This window comes from Gobius niger (genome assembly GCF_951799975.1).
Source record: "Gobius niger genome assembly, chromosome: 17".
Taxonomy (NCBI): domain Eukaryota; kingdom Metazoa; phylum Chordata; class Actinopteri; order Gobiiformes; family Gobiidae; genus Gobius; species Gobius niger.
This window is the reverse complement of record NC_136868.1, coordinates 9,582,617-9,600,385: the sequence shown is the minus strand read 5'-3', so window position 1 is coordinate 9,600,385 and position 17,769 is coordinate 9,582,617. Positions and strand designations below refer to the sequence as shown.

Below are 17,769 nucleotides of genomic sequence, written 5' to 3'. Positions count from 1 at the left end.
CCCGTGGCCCCGAACGCTCTTCATTACTATCAAACTCAACGCTGCGCTGACAGACGCATCTCTTTGGCGCTCTTGTCCCATTATTTCGCTCAAACAATGTATTTGGAGCTTGTTAAAAATACCATTGTTGTTTTCTGAAATGCTCCTCAAACTCTCATGCATGGCTTCACCTGCAGGGCACACGTGTCACACAACTGGCATGTTTTTGCTATTGCTATTTTAGATCATAGACAGGAGGATTTAGCGATTGTGCACGCAAAATATGGAGCTGAACTGGAGTTGAGAGAAGGAAAGATGAATGCGTATAGGATTATAATACTGAGGGAGCATTTATAACAGCACAAAGTAAAGAATATATTAGAAAATTTAGGTAAGGGAATGCAAGCTGGTGTGGACAGACCCCCCTCTGACCCTGCTTTGAAATGTAGATCAATGTGGCCAGCCTTAATGCAGTGATGTAATGTTGAAAAATCACAGTATGTATTCTGGTTAACGTTTAGATACGTTTTACAGAAGCAAAGCTGTACCTTTAAAGCAGAGGTGGATATCTCACTCTAGTTTTGAACTCAAGTGTAAGTATCATGTAAATAAATATTTCTCAAGAAGCAATAAAAATAGTCAGGAATAATTACATAACTGCAAGATCTTAGTAGTAATAGTGTGAACTGCTTCTACTTTGGCTCGCACTACTAATATTGCAATATTATTGTTATTATTACGTTGTACTTCAACATCTTCAGGCTATGAGGTGCATGTACTGCCTGTAGCTACAAAGTTAAAATTTATGTTTTAATTTACTTAATCTTAAGTATAAAACAAAACATAGCATTAAATGGACGAGTACTCTGCAAAAAGTGATCTTGAAATAAGTGAAATTTTCTTGAAATAAGTAATTTTGTCCTCGAGTTGAGAGTCTAATTTCAAGAAATCTGTCCATGGGGCAAAATATTTACACTTAAATTAAAATAAAAAAAATCACTGCACTCAAAACTAGAAAAAAAAATCTTCAATTACTTGAAATAAAACTGTTGTTTTTATCTTAATTTAAATGTAAATCTTGCCCTATGGACAGATTTCAAGAAATCTGACTCAAATCAAAGACAAAAAATGTCACTTATTTCTAGATTACTTTTTGCAGTGTAAGTTCTCTGTCGTCCAGGAATATTCCATCATTCAGAGGTTTGATCAACAAGTTGTCTCGTTGACGACTTTGAAAACAATATATTTATATAGTTATAAAATATACTATACATTTTTGAAGCAACAGTAAAAATAAAGTTACTTACAAGGATATCTTGATGAGTTAAAATGACTCAGATTAAGAGTATTTGAGAAAATGTGGGTAATTTAGACATTTTATTAATTATTTAAAATACATTTAAATTTATAGTCAAATTTTAGGTGAAATCAGATGTTTTTTTAATTTATTTATTTAAGTGCAAAAAGACTTATCCCCATGAAACAAGTTATTTCTAACTTACTCAAATCAACACCAATATATAACTTCACTTATTTCAGGGTTTCTTTTTGCCGTGTAGGACATTTCCATCTCTGCACAAGGTTAACAGTTGATGATGCTACAATGCTACGAAATAGAAGGAAGTAGAAAGTCTTTCAGGCACTTAACTAATCCCAATAGCATACCTTAAAACTACTCACAGCTTGTAAAAATGACATTGATAACGTTTTACAATACAGTTAAGTGCTGCTTAAACGTCATAAAAGCACGTTGCATATAGAGTGGAATCCATATTGAGGAATGTGTGTGTGTCAATATCTATCCTGAATTCAATGCATGGTTAGGCTGGCCACATGTAGGAAGAAGCCGTACTGAAATGAGGGGTCTGAATGATGCTCGGGGTGGGGGTGGGGGGGCGTAGGTTCACAGGTCGGTGGTGGCTTTGGCCGTCAGTGCCTGGATGCGGCCGCTGTTACAGTTCTTGCAGAGCACATGTCCGTCCAGAGGGTAGCAGCCTTGGTTCTCCCCTTCAGACAGCAGGGAGCCGCAGTCCTGAAATATGCACAAAGATACAGTAACACACAATCAATGCAAGACAAAAATGACCTCCTCTAATTACCCCACGACGGTATACTTAAAATGGTAACTTCACCTACTAACGTGAACACTATAAGCTACAATTCAATGTGTAACCACTTTGTCTCTGTCAACAACTGCAACTCCCACACTTCCCCCATCACCCAAGGTGTCCCCCAAGGTTCCGTGCTCGCCCCCCTCCTCTTCACCATCTACATGCTTCCCCTCAGTCATCCTCCACCATGGACTCCACGTTTACTGCTGCGCGGACGACACCCAACTCTACATCTCCACCAAATCCATCACCCCGGTTATCCTCTCCATCATCACTGACTGCATCTCCGATATCAAAGCCTGGATGGACAATAACTTTCTCAAACTCAACAGCAATAAAACAGAACTCCTCATCACCGGCCCCAAATGTCTCCTCCCCTCCGTCCAGAACTTTACCCTCCTCATCATCGGCCACAATGTACGCAACCTCGGCATCATAATGGACTCCACCCTCTCATACCAAACACACATTAACCACATCACCAAAACATCCTTCTTCAACCTCCGCAACATTGCCCGCCTCCGCCCCTCCCTGTCCCACGAAGGATAAAGGACTATTGACACTACAGCAAACAGACGGGTCTCCAGCAAAATCAAAGAAACCTTATGATCTCGTCCTTGAATGCAACAGCACAGCCTTGTGGACCAGTCGTGCCCGGTAAGCACCTCTGACGTGTTTAGTATGTCTAAAAATAGGAAAATGTCTCCAGTGCGCTAAAGTTAGCTAACGCTAGCTAAATCTACAGGTGCCACAATGACAATAAGCTACAGTCAGTTATCAGGACCGAGACAAAATACACAGAACTTATATCAGGGAGACAAAAACACGATACACTGTAGGCTTGTCAAAGTTCACCGCTGCAGTTAAAGTTACAGCTCCAGTGCCAGTTTGTGTAACGTTATGTGACTGTCAGTAGCTAGATGTTAGCATGCTTAGGTGCTAGCCTAGTAGCGAGGCCCCAGTCTTACCTTAGAGCAGACGTATGCTTGTTTAATTTGGAGACATTTAGCTGGGCGTAGGCCGTCCAATTTGTTTGATCCATTGTAGGCAGTGTTCAGGTTGTGGCTTTGGGAAGAAAGATAACTGGACTCCTCCAGACACACTTTTGTGGTACCTGGTGTCTGATTTACATCTTGCTTCACCATTTTGCTTCTTCCTCTTTGTTTGGTGGGTTTTTGATGGTTAACAGTAAAAAAAAGAAGTGCATTTGTTCAGTGCTCATTGCTGGTATGTCCCATTGTTTTGCATTGGAGGTCTGCGGCTTGACGGACCTGGCCTCATAGTAATAGTTGCTAGGATGTCTGATTGGACAATAACCGTTTTGGGGTGTGGTTTTGCAGAAGGTCAATAGCCTCCTCTACGGACTTCCCACCACTCTCCAAAAACTGCAATACATCCAGAACTCTGCTGCCCGCCTCCTCACCCACACCCGGTCCAGAGAACCCATCACACCCCTGTCCTCCAGCAGCTCCACTGGCTCCCCCGTTCAATATCGCATTCAATACAAGCTCCTCCTTCTCACCTACAAATCCCTCCATAACCTGGCCCCGCCCTACCTCACCGAGCTCCTGCAACAACACCAACCCACCCGCCGCCTCCGCTCAGCCGCCTCCAACCTTGGGGGACCGAGCCTTCGCCATCGCCGCCCCCACTCTTTGGAACTCACTCCCACATTCCATTAGAAACTCTGACTCACTACCAACCTTCAAATCAGTGCTCAAAACCCACCTGTTCAAACTAGCGTATCCTTAAACCCCTTTTTTGTTTGGTTTTATCCCCCATGTAAAGCGTCTTTGAGTGTCCAAAAAAGCGCTATACAAGTCTGATGTATTATTATTATTATAAAAAAAGGAATCAGTGAATGCAGCGTTATGTCGTGAAATGTTTGTATGTCGTTTGTATGCTCCCACTAAAGCACACAGCAAAAGGTTCATACTTTGTCGAGTTCAAAGAGGAAGAGACACTAAGCTATTTCTGAATGAAATGGCAAAAGTGCAGTGAGTGCATAGTTTACCAAAATAGAAAAAGGAAGCAGAAGCATCCAAAATCCAATCCCCTCTGACCGGTTAGTGAGGGGTAAATGCAAATGTAAATGACTGTGGCTGAAAAAAGGATATAGTGGTCATTGACTTTAGTTCTCCTTTATTAACATATCTAAATTGTTTTTCTATTCAAGCACATTGCTAGGTTTATCATTTCTATGAGCACAAGAGCAGAAATGAAAACATCAAATGTTTAAGTCCAAGTAATAAAAAATCTTCTCTTAAAACGAGCTAAAGGTGAATCTTGAGTGTCGCTGAGTGCTGCTAAAGTCTATTTTTACAAGCTTCCTGTGCACTGAACATAATGCGTTACCAGGGAACCAGGAGATTTGATAAACAGCTAAAAGTCACAAATTATTTTTTTTGTGTAGTTAACAGGAGAGTCGGAAAAAACAAGTCTGCGATTTGCCCATATGGTGTGTTTCTCTGGTTTTATAAAGGAGTGAGTCACATGTAACATTTGATGAAAGTTTGCCGTTGATAGAAATCCTCATTTGGCTTGACTGTGGATACAGCACAGTGATGTCTAAAGGATGGGTTATGTTAAAATGCATTTATGATGACATTAAAGCAGACATTTCAGGTTTAGACCCTTGTTTCACTTTTAAAAATTCCAACAAGGGGGTCCACATTCAGTGATAGAAAGCCAGCTGATCAGGGGCTCACTATCAAACACTTCACTCAATTCATTTGTTTATTTTATTTTATTCATTTATTTGCCAGAACCATGTGCGAGTTTAAAGGAATAGGCTTTACTGTGCGGACGAAGGTGTTGTTACGCCTCACAATATAGTTCCCCTTTTAATCTGCTTAGAAAATCGACATTTTTAATTTTGTGTAACTATACTTGGATTGTGTAACTACTCACACAACCGTATTTAAAGGGAGTATACAGAGTTTAAAAATGTTAAAACTAAGTATTTTTCTCCCCCTACATGTTCCAGCCATGTCCTAATGTGTTGAATGAGCCTGGACCTGTTCACCACAACTGCCGCTAATATCCTGCACTGTCACTCAAAAAGGTGTTAATTCGGGTCCGAAGTGCCGTCATGCACGAGCTTAATATAGAAGCTGCAGTTACACATGAGACCTGAGGTGGCAGTAGTGAGCAAACAATGACTAACTTGCATCTAGCCCCTTTAAATAGGGAAAATGTGGAAGAGCTTGGTTGTTTCCATTATCACCCCAGTTTGGCCCCATAGAGGAGAGGCTAAATGCTGACAACATCTTTGGTCTTTTTGTGTGACGCGTAAAGACCAGACAGGTACGCATCAACTCGTCTAAGCTCATGTAAAGAACATATCTCAGTGTGGAAAAACAGTGCTTTGTCACTTTAACATGGATTCCTACTGCTAAATGCGGTCTGAAATACATCAAAGTGAATACATTTGTATTTGTGCTTTTCCCCCATTATTGCGGGACTGTCTGTGTCCTCAAAGCAAATCGTCAGTTTCCTCGCGTGCATACATGGACTGAAAACTTTATTCAGTTCTCCAGCTACTTGTGACTAAAGTTGCATTATCACAAACCCTACTCATTCTAACGCATTTGTGCAATAGATCTGCTCGTGTCTCTGGTGAGGAAGCCCGAGCCTGATCTGCTTCCTTTGCCCTTTACATTGGCCAGTCTCTGTGTTCTCACTCTGGCCATGCTGTTTGACAATGTGACAGGTTTCTCCCATTTAGCTGCGCCTGACTGATGTCTCACTGCCATGAACTCTGGAGGAAGTGCATCTGTACAAGGCCATCATTCACGGGATTGTCACAGAGGAGAGAGAGATGGATCCCACCGTCTGCGAAACACAATGAGCGCAGCATCCACATTGGGGAAACTGATGCGAAGATGGAGGGAAGGGTAAATATTATGCTTTCAGACGCCCCACCTGTCATAGTGAGCAAATGTGGCGCAGGAGTAACAGCACCAGCCAGAAGGTTTTGAGTCCTGGATCACGTAGCAGCTTTCTGTGTGGAGTTTCCATGTTCGCCTAACTTGATCGGTTTCATCCGGGTGTTTCAGTTTCATGCACAATGATGGCATGATGCTCTGTCTACTGAGACCATCATGCCTGTGTGACCAATTAGTTCACAAGTGAGGGGATGGAGTGCGAGATTGACAGATGTATTGAGCTGCTGTGATGAAGATGGAGCTGTATCAAAAGACAAAGCTCGCGATTCACGGGTCGATCTAGGTTCCTAGTCACACCTATGGCCATGAGATCTGGGTTGTGACCAAAAGGATGAGATTTTGGATACAAGTGGTCGAAGCTCCCTCCGTTAGAGATAAAGTGAGGAGCTGAGCTGATCACCGGGTCGCCTCCCTAGGCTAGTGTTTCCAAGCACGTCCCTTCAGGAGGAGGCCCTGAGAAAGACTGACAACATGCTGAAGGGATCCCCGAAGAAAAGCTGACGGAAATGTGCATGGATAGCAAAAGTCTGGGCATTCCTGCTACACTGCTGCCTTCACGAGACGAGCCAGGATGAAGTGGAGGAAATATGAATGGACAACAACAACGAACTCTACCATACACTCCTCACCTGGCCCTCATAATAGTTTTAACCAGAAGGACAAAGAGGAGAACACAGACGCACCTCGCAGCGGTAACACTGCACATGGAAGTCACGGTCCAAAGCCACGATGCGCACCGTCTCCTCCTGCCCCGGGGCAGGCATGATGGGCTCATAGCAGACACAGCAGCGAGGGGCAAACTTCCTGTAAAACAATGAACAGACCTTTAGTGACATACCTCGGTTCAGGATCAATGTTGACACTGAGCTTGAAAGCTAAAGCAACATGACACTTATGGCTGAATTACATTTTTCACTGTGCACATCTGTCAGTAATGTTAAAAATAGGATCTCTATTATGCTGTATCAGATATTTTAGGGGAGAATGTTGAGATTTCCCCCGTCAGAAACAGAAACTATTTCACGTGAGCTTCAGGAACAAAAACAAGGAAGTGAACACTGCCCAGCTTTCAGCGGAGCGAAACACCGCTCATCTGTGCTGCTAAACTGTTCCTCGACAAAAGGTCCGAGTTCCTGAGGTCACACTTGTCACAGAGAATTAACCTACGGACCACTGCAGCCCTGACCCAGAGCCACTGAGCCAGGCACTCCAGAAACAGACAGACAGACAGGCTGCTCACGTGGGTTCTGGTCAATGAGACAAGGCTCGTTTCTGGGAAAGTGGACATTGTGTAACAGGAATTTACTATTGGGTTAGTGTTTCCCAAAAACCCACCACAAAAACTGAACTAACAATATCCAAAACAGTTTCTTTTAGTTACCTAGGATTTTGGCAAGCCAGTTTCCTCCGGGTTATTGTGGATTTACTTGGTACGTCCCGCTCAAAAGAAATCAATATATTTGCATTTTTGTGCATCATTATTACTGAAGTCCACATGACAGGCTTTAATGCTTTTAGTTAGCTTTAGGTAGCTGATAAAAGAATGCCTGTGGTAAGTATGAATCATAGTTTTAACCCTGTGAAGTGGCAATTTTATGAAGAAATGTTGAGAAAAGAGCTGAGATCCTTAACAAGGAGAAGTCCATAATACATACATTGGACTAAGGACTCACTCATGGCCCTTATGTACAGTATGGTTGCACAGTGAAAGTTAAAGAGTGTTTACCTCTTCTTATGTCTCATGTTCTTACGTCCAATAAGGATGAGAAATAATAAGCATCGATGTCAAACCAGCTAAAATGTTAAATATAATTGAGTTAACCTGTCAACTCCACTTAAATGCACAATTATTTTCTTATATACTGTATATATATATATATATGTACACTGGGCACAAAACCGTGCTTCTGTCGTTACCGCACGTACTATTGACAGAAAATTAGACACAGCTCTGCAAATATTTACTCATGTTGAACAGGCAGGACATTAAGGAGACCTGCTTACGTTCAGCTGTTGGCAACGTCTAAAGAGCAAAGTGTGCAGCCAAACACAATCTGATCAAAAGTAGCACAAATGCTGGTGGAGTGAGCCATGTTTTTGAACTTTTGAGATGAAACGAGTTTTGCATGTTGCAGGAGCACAGATGAACCGGAGGCTGGCTGTTAATCGTTATTTAGGCGTTTTTGTAGATGGTCACAGAAACATTTACGCAGAAAGAAAAAAACAACAACCTCCAAAAGTAAAATTCAAACCAGCTCAAAGCTTTTCATTAATACTGTACTTTCCATTTTTCCTATATACTGATAATTGAATAGATGGAGCTGAATTTGATGCTCAAATGTGCCTTGACATTTATGGGAATTTACTGTATTTGTTATTTAGCCTCATCTTTGATGCCATTACAAAAAAATGTTGAATCTGTAAAGACAATGATAGTGCCATTCTTAAACCCACCCCTTGGGCTAATATAATTAAATGCATTAATTGAAGTCATGTCCATATTTTAGATATTTCTACAGCTAAATGGTAAAAGGTTAAATACAAGGACATTAAAGTGGACATGTGCATATTACCTCCGATACAGTATTTTACATGAAAATTCTGTCAATGTAAAGAAAAGATATCAGTGAGTGAGAGACTGAGCTGCACAGGATTTTGAATCGGACTGGAGCGCTCTCTGCAGGCAGTAGTGGCAATGACACATTAAAAACCGTGAAAACACACTTCCAGTTTCATCTTGTTAGCGGTGATAGACTATAGGATTTAAAAACGTGGGGAACAGTTTCATGTTCCATTTATGATAAAAATCCAGGAAATGCAGATGGTGGCTTCAAAGTGGACAGGATTTTTTTTAGCCAAATAATAATGCTCGGGCACAAAACAAGTACCACGTGCAAAAGTCTCAATCTCCTTTACATATCCGATTTGAGGCCCTAATACTGTAACACTGGCCTTTTCAAATGGTAAGTTTGGTGCAACGTGTCCACAATAAGCTATATAATCTTTTCTTGCTTGAACCAGTTTTGATAAATGACTTTATGGTTTAGGATGAGACACTATGCTAGAATATGGTTAAAAGCAGATCCACTTTCAGTAACAGAGGCAAACACAAAGGAAGCAAAAAAAGGGAAAAAAAAATTCAGTTAGAGCATGTAATGTTGCTCCATAGAGTACAGTTAATAGAGTGATCGTACTTGTGGAAGTCCTCGATGCAGTGGATGTGGTTGGAGGCGTCCACAGTGAAGGGGATCCCGTCGAGGCTGCGCTGACACACCACACAGGTGAAGCAGTGCGGGTGGTAGGCCTTCCCCGTGGCCCGCAGGATGCGCTCCATGATGGGCTTACTGCAGATGTTGCAGGTCTCCAGGGTGTTCTGAAACAGACGCCCACAGCCAAACGTTATGCAAGCAGCAGTCGTGATTCATGTGCTGTTTACAATAACACTTGAAAAAACCTACTTCAACACACAGGTTTGGGACAAGAATCATCTTACAAAAACAGGAACTGAACAATCAGGAACTACAAGCAGACAAACCTGAGAGTAAATGCAAATGTGATACTATATGCAATGCAATATCTGATGACTTTATTAACAATACGACTGACAATACGATTCCATTATAACTACCGTATTTTTCGGACTATAAGTCGCTCCAGAGTACAAGTCGCATCAGCCAAAAAATGCATAATAAAGAAAAAAACATATACAAGTCGCTCTGGAGTATAAGTCGCACCAGCCTTGTCAACTACCTGGGCATGGAGGCGTAACTGCACTGTTTACAAGCCTCTCCCGGCAGCACGTTGTTCAAGCTCTCATTTGCGAACTCATCATTCTAACATTCCAACAGCTTTTAAGCCCGTGATTAGCTTTTTTTGTTTTCCGCATTGCAGTCAGAGTAACCTCCGCTTTTCGCCAGTCCCCCCCAAGTTCCGGCTCACTCCAAACTTTACCGTTTTTTAAATATTCAGTGGTACAGTAAATGAAAATAACAAACGTGAAATTATATATTTTGATAAATAAGTCGCACCCCCAGCCAAACTATGAAAAGACGCGTGACTTATAGTCCGGAAAATACGGTAGTACAGTGGTCAGCGCTGCGGCCTCACAACAAAAAAGGTACAAACTTTACTTCCTGAACACTGTTGAGCATATTCTCCCCATTAGCCCAAAACATGCACAGGACATATCCAGCAAAACATTAGAATAAACCTGTGTGAAGGCTTAATTCCGTTGCTTAATTTAGTTGACAACACTGTTTAATTGAATGTTCAGACTGGACATTCTCACCGTGTACTTAATCCTGAGCTGATAATGTGATTTGCATAATGACCCTTGACAGGTGGAGTGTTGTTTGAATCCTCCTCTCCTGGTGTCTGTGGCCCACTGCTCTCTCCGCATGAACATGGTGTCCTCACACGCTCTGGGCTAAACCTGATTAGCAGTCGGCTCAAACACAAACATCATTTTTCAGCGCTCCCTCTCGGCCTCTGTGCGCACACAGAGCAGTAAATATCTCCACTTTGTGATGACTACTGGTCTTCTGCAGCCAGCCGCCTGGGCACCGCGCCCGAACCCCGCACAAGACTTATCTGTGGCATCTCCTGCCGTAATATCTGCCACCACATGCCATTTGTTATTTCAATATTTCATAAATAACGACCGCCTCTCTAAACAGCAATGCAATTACGGGGGCTGGATATATCATGTGCAGGTGATGGATGTTTGGCCTGATGCACTTCCTGGATCTCCCTGTACTCTCTATGTCAGTGCTTCTCAATCTGTGGGAGAGGTGTTGCTGGTGGTACTCCTGCTCCTCTACAGTTCTACAATTAAGCTATCATTCCTGGCTGATCTTATTCTGGACCTGGCTTAACCAACAATTAATGGGAAATAAGAAAAGACTGATCTCTCTATAGATACAGACGGCAACGCGTTTTTATCTATACAAGGGGGCGTGGCCTAGTTGAGGGGACAGAAAACCTCTCGTGGGAATCAACAATCACTTTTCCCTCTCTTTAGCAGTTTTTTGACAGACTGTAAACATATTTATTACACTTCAATGCAGTCGGAAAAATACGGCACTGCTAAAGTTAGCATATGTAGCATGAAGCTAACGTTAGCTTCCTGGTTTATGGGCTGTTGAACCCCTTTGCCCCCTCCTCTGTATCTTTATTTGATCAGACTCGAGGTCCATATGAAGACACACACAAAAAAACAAAACAATGTCCAATAAATCAAGATTCAAGGCCAATTGTAATCCAGTTTAATGCTTTTTAAATTTCTTTAATTCACATGCCCTGTGGAAACCCTGCTTATTGATAAATAATTAAACTGTAAAAACATAAATTGTACGTTGGGCCTGACCATTTATTTTGCAGGGATTTGGCTGCACAAATTTGTCATCTTATAACTTATTAATGCTGCGTTCATGTGGTCCTCTGGAACGGGGGAAAACGTTTTCCCCAGTTGGGAAATGCACGTGAACACTCGCTCAAGTGGGGAAAATATCTGGGGAACTTGGGTCAAAACAAGCTTCCGAACTTCCACACCTGACAGCAGAAATCAGATCTTTAGTTAATCAATTCTACTTTTTTGAGTTAGCGTTAGCTGTCGTCATCCTCGGAGTAACAACATTGTGAGTAAAATGCCCAACATCAATGCTGGCAAAAAGTAAACTTACGTGATAACATAACAAACTACCGTTTAGTTTTCGAGATGCTAACACCACATTTTAAATGATTAGCTGAGCTAAGCGCAGTGGTAAAATACCACATAAAAATCACATGAACACAAACCAACTGGGGGCAATGATGTCACAACTCGAGAAAACGAGCTCCCCGGTCCACATGAATGCAGCATAAGTCCTTTTTACTGACAGCACTGTCAGTGTGATTAAATACTGCTGACACTTTAATATCAGAGTTAACAGAAAAGTTTACTTTTGTGCCATGGTTTCCTGTGGATAGGTCCAGTAATATTAACTATAAACCAAGTCAAGACACAGTCTCAGCAAATAACCGAAACATTGCACAACTTGCCATTTCCCTATAGCTTCCCTGTTCGCACATTGTTCTGATGAATTTTCAAAGCAGCAGTGACGGATGGGACAAAACATAGCAGGTTGTTTGTTAGCTGTTTGTTATTGATAGTAATGTCAGCACGAGTACGCACAATAAATAAAATGAAGTGGAGGCTGCGTGTTGTATAAAACAGAGAGACCTGACCTGACCTCGCTCAAGTCCAGGTTGAGTCTTGTCAATTACATTCTTCGTGTCACAATTCTGACTAGTAAACACACGGCTATTTCTGGATGTTCGGCCTGGTGTGTTTCCTGGATCTCTGTGCCCTCTGTGTGACTGCGTTTCATTGTGCATCGGGCCGGACTAATTCCCGCACGCTCCAGCTGCTCCATTGGCTTCTCCGCTGGGTTCGGTGTGGAGCGAGAGGCCTCTGTTTCCAAACACGGGCGGATTGTGGAGCAACACGGAGCTGCGTCAGGCGCCCGGGGGCTCTCTCTGCGACTGTGACCTGGGATCGGAAGTCTCCTGTGTGCGCCTACGTGTGCGAGGAAAACCACGCGCTGTTGGGCACTGGTTAATACACTCCATCATTTATGAAGCATCACTCCTGCATTAATACGAGTCAATTATTTATTGGAAACAGTTTAAAGTTCTCCATCTCTAATTGTGTCCACTTCTCATGGAGTGTCAAGTAAGGACACCTAACGCAAGAAACCATTGAAGACTTTGCTTATGTGAGGCTTTCCCTTTGTCAGATGAGAACCAAGAGTCATGTTTCATTGTTTTCAGTACAAATATAACTTTAAAAAAACTCATTAAAGGCACACTGCGTAACATTTTGGATTATACATGTTTTCAGCATACTAAACATGCTCCTACATTGAAGACCTAACCTATTTAAATCTCATATGTGGCTGCTTTTAGTTAACATGTCCATGGAGAGGTACTGCTCCCAATGAGTGGTTCACACTCCTGCCCTACAACTAGAAGGTCCGAGGTTCGATTCCCGGACTGAATTAAATCATCCAATCACAGCCCCATCTCAAGCCACACCTTCACAACAGCTAATCATTCCTGCTTCAGCCATTTCATTGCCCAGGGTCCCCTTCGTAACCTTCCTTGTCCCTCAGTTGCTTCCCAGCTGTGCTGCGACCCTCCTCTGCCTGAGCTCTCCTCGGCTCTGCTCGTCGTTGACAACTGGGCGCCCTGGGATCCTCTACCACCACCAGAGTCCGGGCTCCGGGGGAAGATTCTGTCTAACATTCATCATCACCATGTATTTCATATTGTTAAAGGGGCTAGATGCAAGTTGGTCATTGTATACTCACTACTGCCACCTTAGGTCTTATGTGTAACTGCAGCTTCTGAATTTAGCTCGTGCATGACGGCACTTTGGACCCGAATTAACACCTTTTTGAGTGACAGTGCAGGATTTTAGAGAGAGTTGTGGTCTGCAGGTCTGGGCTTATTCTACACATTAGGACATTTCTGGAACACATAGGGGGATAAAAATACTTTTAACATTTTTAAACTCAGGATAGTCCCTTTAATCCAATCTTCTGCCGGGGGGTCTGCGCCCCAATCCAGATTCATGTCCAATAAAACTAACGCCACTCTGTTTCTGTGAGTCTTTTCAGGTTGATTTACTGTTAATCCCAGTTGTTTGCAGATGTATTTCAGTGTTTTCACAAACAGGGACTCCGGGGAGTACGTGAGCAAGTACTTGGAATAATTGCAGATCAAAAAAGTCTGTGAAACTGAACCAATATTTGAGCATAATTTTCAAAGCAAAGCTGTTTAAAATGATATTCTGAATTTAAAAGTAAGATCACTTTCTAAAATGTGTCTGCACCCTTGAGAAAGGGGGCACTTGTATAAATGAAAAGCCCAGACAAAAATGGCTGGGAACCACTAGTTTGAGTTTAGAAAAGTGAGTCTTTGTTAAAACTTATTGTCATTAAAATAGAGCACAGCATCATATAAAGGTAAAAAACATACATGGTCTATGACCAGTGTGCACTATGAAGAGATTCTGCACACTTGAACCTATTGCATTTTATTCCTGTAACACAAAATAACAGAAACCTTCACTTTTGTAGCTCTAAGCATTTCCATGGAGGCTCTCGCAGCAAAATAAATGAACTACTTTCGTAGCCAATTAACTATGGCATGTATAATTCTTCTTTGCAGAAATTCCGACTGTGGCTTTGTGGCATTCGTGACTAACAGTGACGTAGCAGAAGCAGTCAAATGTCAGCTGGAGGTAACGGGGCCAGAGCAGTGAGCGTGTGGATGCATTTTGGACTCAGGGCAAGACTCTTAAAAAAAAAAAAAAAAACGAGAAAATAGTTTCTTCAAAGCACTCCTGGAGAGGCATTATTTCATGAAAAGCAATGTGTGTCGACAAGCCGTGCATGCGCTTGTGCGGTTTCCCCCTTCAAGACGGTAATAGAAATAAACAGTAATCCCAGGGCAACGTTTGTGAGTAAACAATGTCCATATTGCGTTGGTGCTGGAAGAGGAGAAGGGGTTTTAATGAGCCGGCTGCACTGGGCCTGTGAGCCTTTGCCTCGCGCGCACTCACACACACACACAACCACTTCATAGGCTAATACAGAAAAGGCCAGTTCATTTATATCCAGGGAGAGAAAAGGGGGGGGGGGGGGCTAAAACATCCTGAAGTCTTACTCATCATGTATATTCCTCCACTGATTCTCATCTGGCCTTCGAGTGGGAATACCTTGCCCTTGTTTAGCTTAAGTAGAGCATATGATTCCACACGCACACACTGCAACGCTGTGGTGTTATAAAAGAGGGCTCTTCTTGCTCTCACTTTCACACAATTATTCCCCAGTATCTTTGTATATTCCTAAACATAGCACAAACTTTTAACAAGGCAATAACACACACTTCATAATCACGTAGCAGACGCATCAACTCTCTATCCCTATTCAGCACTGACCAATCCTGTGAAGTGGATAATTAATCCCTGTCTTCAATCCCACAAACAAAAGTTTCTAATTCAAAATTGATTTCACAATTGTAGTAGACGATTTGCTGTGGTATACCAAACTTTGACTCAGGCCAAGACCCCCAAAATCACTCAGGACCCCCTTCTGTAAAATATAACTAGCATTTATGATAGTTTAAGGTGCAAAACATTTAAACCCATAACCCCCACCAGGAACCGGGCTCATTTTCTCCAGTTTGGCTTTACCCAAATCTAAAAGCTTCTTGAAAAAAAGCATCAAAAGAGCGATAAAAATGAGCAACAAAAATGTGGTGAAAACAGGACAAAAAAAATCAATGAAAAAGCAACAAAAACCGACAGAAACGTGACAAAAAAGTGACGACAACCTGACAAAAGAGTTATGATCGCTTTAAGCTTTCAAATGTGGTGTGAACTGGAGAAAATGGACTCAGATAAAGCGGGGGTTAAGAGGTTAAAATCTGGTTAGTTTGGATAATGCGTTTTGATATTTGGCTAAAATGAGCTGTTTTCAATCAAAAATACATCAAATTCAACTTCAGAAATGTGAAAGATATCGTCCCTAAATCACCTTGCGGACCTTTTCAGGTTCACTTCGGGAACCACTGATGGAGAGGGAAAAAAAATAATAAAGTAATTGAAAGACAGACCACTGCCAAGGCACCGGACCTATTTTGCAAAGTTTAAAATACAGAGCTCTAAAAACTCAAAGACCTTTAATAATGCTTGTTATGAATGAACCTTAAGCCCCTTACACAGTATTTCACAATGTCAACAAAAGACAATTCTTATTCAAACTTTCACACCAAATAACTGTCTCCAAATTATCGCAAAAAGCGCCCAAAGCAAAAAGCCTTCTCGCCGCATATTTGTTGACGTCCTTGATGCACCGAATGCTTTTCCTACAGTGTTCGCAAGACAAAATACTTCTCTCTTTTTTTTTTCCTCCCCTCCTCTTCCTCACGCTACAATTGCGTGACCTCGATTCAGTCACTGTGCGCCTAATCGCTCCAGTCATGACCGCTTCCATTTGGTTTTAGGTAACACTTAGCATTTATTAGCTCACTTACACGGCAGCGCTCCCGTCTCCCCTCCTCTCACACACTCTCTTGCACAGATTTTTAGTCAGGCTCGACTCGGCGTGCGGGGGGGGGGCAGCCACAAGAGGGCTCTGTTCCTCTGCACCGGTCGGAGAGATAGTTTCTTTTATTTTCCCCCTGACTAAATGCGATGTACTCAAGCATATGCATTCTTCCGCTGCCTCCTCCCTCATACATCGCGCTAAGTGTTTGCCCAGAAGGCTAAACAAATGTCTAGGCAGATGAGGTAAAAGGGAATTTAGGTCACGCTGCCTCTCGCTGAACTGCGGGTGAGTGAGGAGTCTTCAAGTCAGTTGTGGTCCTGTGTTACTTGCACCAACAGCCTCTCTCTGGGTGATGAAATGAGGGGGATTGTGGTCCAGAAGCTTTATGGAAGTGAACGGTTGGCGTCATGTGGTGCTGAAGTCCGGGTGAAGTGTTTTAGAGGCACTGAGAAAAGATTTTAAATGAAAAAAAGTACCATGTTCATCGTGGTTTAGTCAGAGTCGTGTCCTGGTTTAACCCAGTCCTTGTTTTCTCCTGATTCAGATTTTAGGCTTAAATCATAAAAAAAAAGAGGACATTTTTGTCATTTTTGGTGGATCAGACAACAGTAACATCTGCTCAGTGCACACTCTGTTCTGCTCTAATTGAACATTACACTGAACATCTTCCAGGATGAATTGTTTTTAAAAAATGCTTGACAAAACTGCGAATATTAGAAGTTTTTTTTTTGTATGATTGCTGAATAGCTGCATTAAACTGAAAACCATTGCCCAGAGGAGGTCTCTTGTGTAAAAACTACTTTTGATGCGGTCCAAACTTACTTTACTTTAATCTTTATTGAAGGGACAATGTACAGAGACATTAAGCTCAAAGAGACAGAGATGTACTGCACCAGATTATAGCTAAATAGCAAGTTTCCATCCGTAGTCCCTGGTTACATCAAAATAAATAACACTATACAGCATGACCATTCATTCTTCTAACAGTCAATCACATAGTTACAAAACACTACCAATCACACTACATTTCATTCTGCATCAGTCCAATCGCCATTCCTATTTACAGACATATTAAAACACATTAAAATAATTCAGTGCTGCCCCCAATGGTTCACAATGAATAAGCAAAGGCTGCATTTTGTCATAGAATAATGAAGGACCTAAAACCAGCCCCTGTCAGCAGCCACTTTGTCAATTCCCCAGTAAAAGTACTATAACTTGTTTGATTTTTTTTTAATCATTTGGGAGATTCCATTCAAACTCACTTTCTGCAACGTGAGTTTACACTTGACTTTAGCCCTGAGAGAATTTATTCTACAAACAAAACAATAAATAAAATTGAAATACAAGCATTTATTTTATCATTAAAAAATGCCTCATAAATGTACAAACAAACATTTATGAGGCTCACCTTTGCTAAGATATGACTGTAAACTTTATTGGGAGTGGGTACGTCTCCAGCTCGTCTCCATGGAGTAAAGTCAGCAGTATTTGAGATTTAAGCAGGTTAGTTTCTCATCCAAGTCCATTCTTTTATTACACACTGCAGCAACAGCATTTTCTATGTCATTAGGTGCATGTTTTGTTTTGCAGCAACAGCATAGTCTAAAATGTTGCGCAGTGTACCTTTAAGTATGT

General features: G+C 41.9%; 1 protein-coding gene across 1 annotated transcript in view; it reads right to left on the bottom strand.

The window, feature by feature from the left end:
• Positions 1–1,487: 1,487 nt before the first annotated feature.
• The window catches only part of lpp (LIM domain containing preferred translocation partner in lipoma), a 227,219-nt gene continuing 210,937 nt past the window's right edge, over positions 1,488–17,769 (bottom strand). Inside the window, exons 11-13 of the mRNA XM_079574940.1 lie at positions 9,232–9,410; positions 6,721–6,841; positions 1,488–2,011 (exon numbers count right to left, since the gene is read on the bottom strand). Coding sequence (XP_079431066.1) covers positions 1,883–2,011; positions 6,721–6,841; positions 9,232–9,410 — 429 coding nt within the window. The 3' untranslated portion in view covers positions 1,488–1,882. The remainder of the gene's footprint in view (positions 2,012–6,720; positions 6,842–9,231; positions 9,411–17,769) is intronic.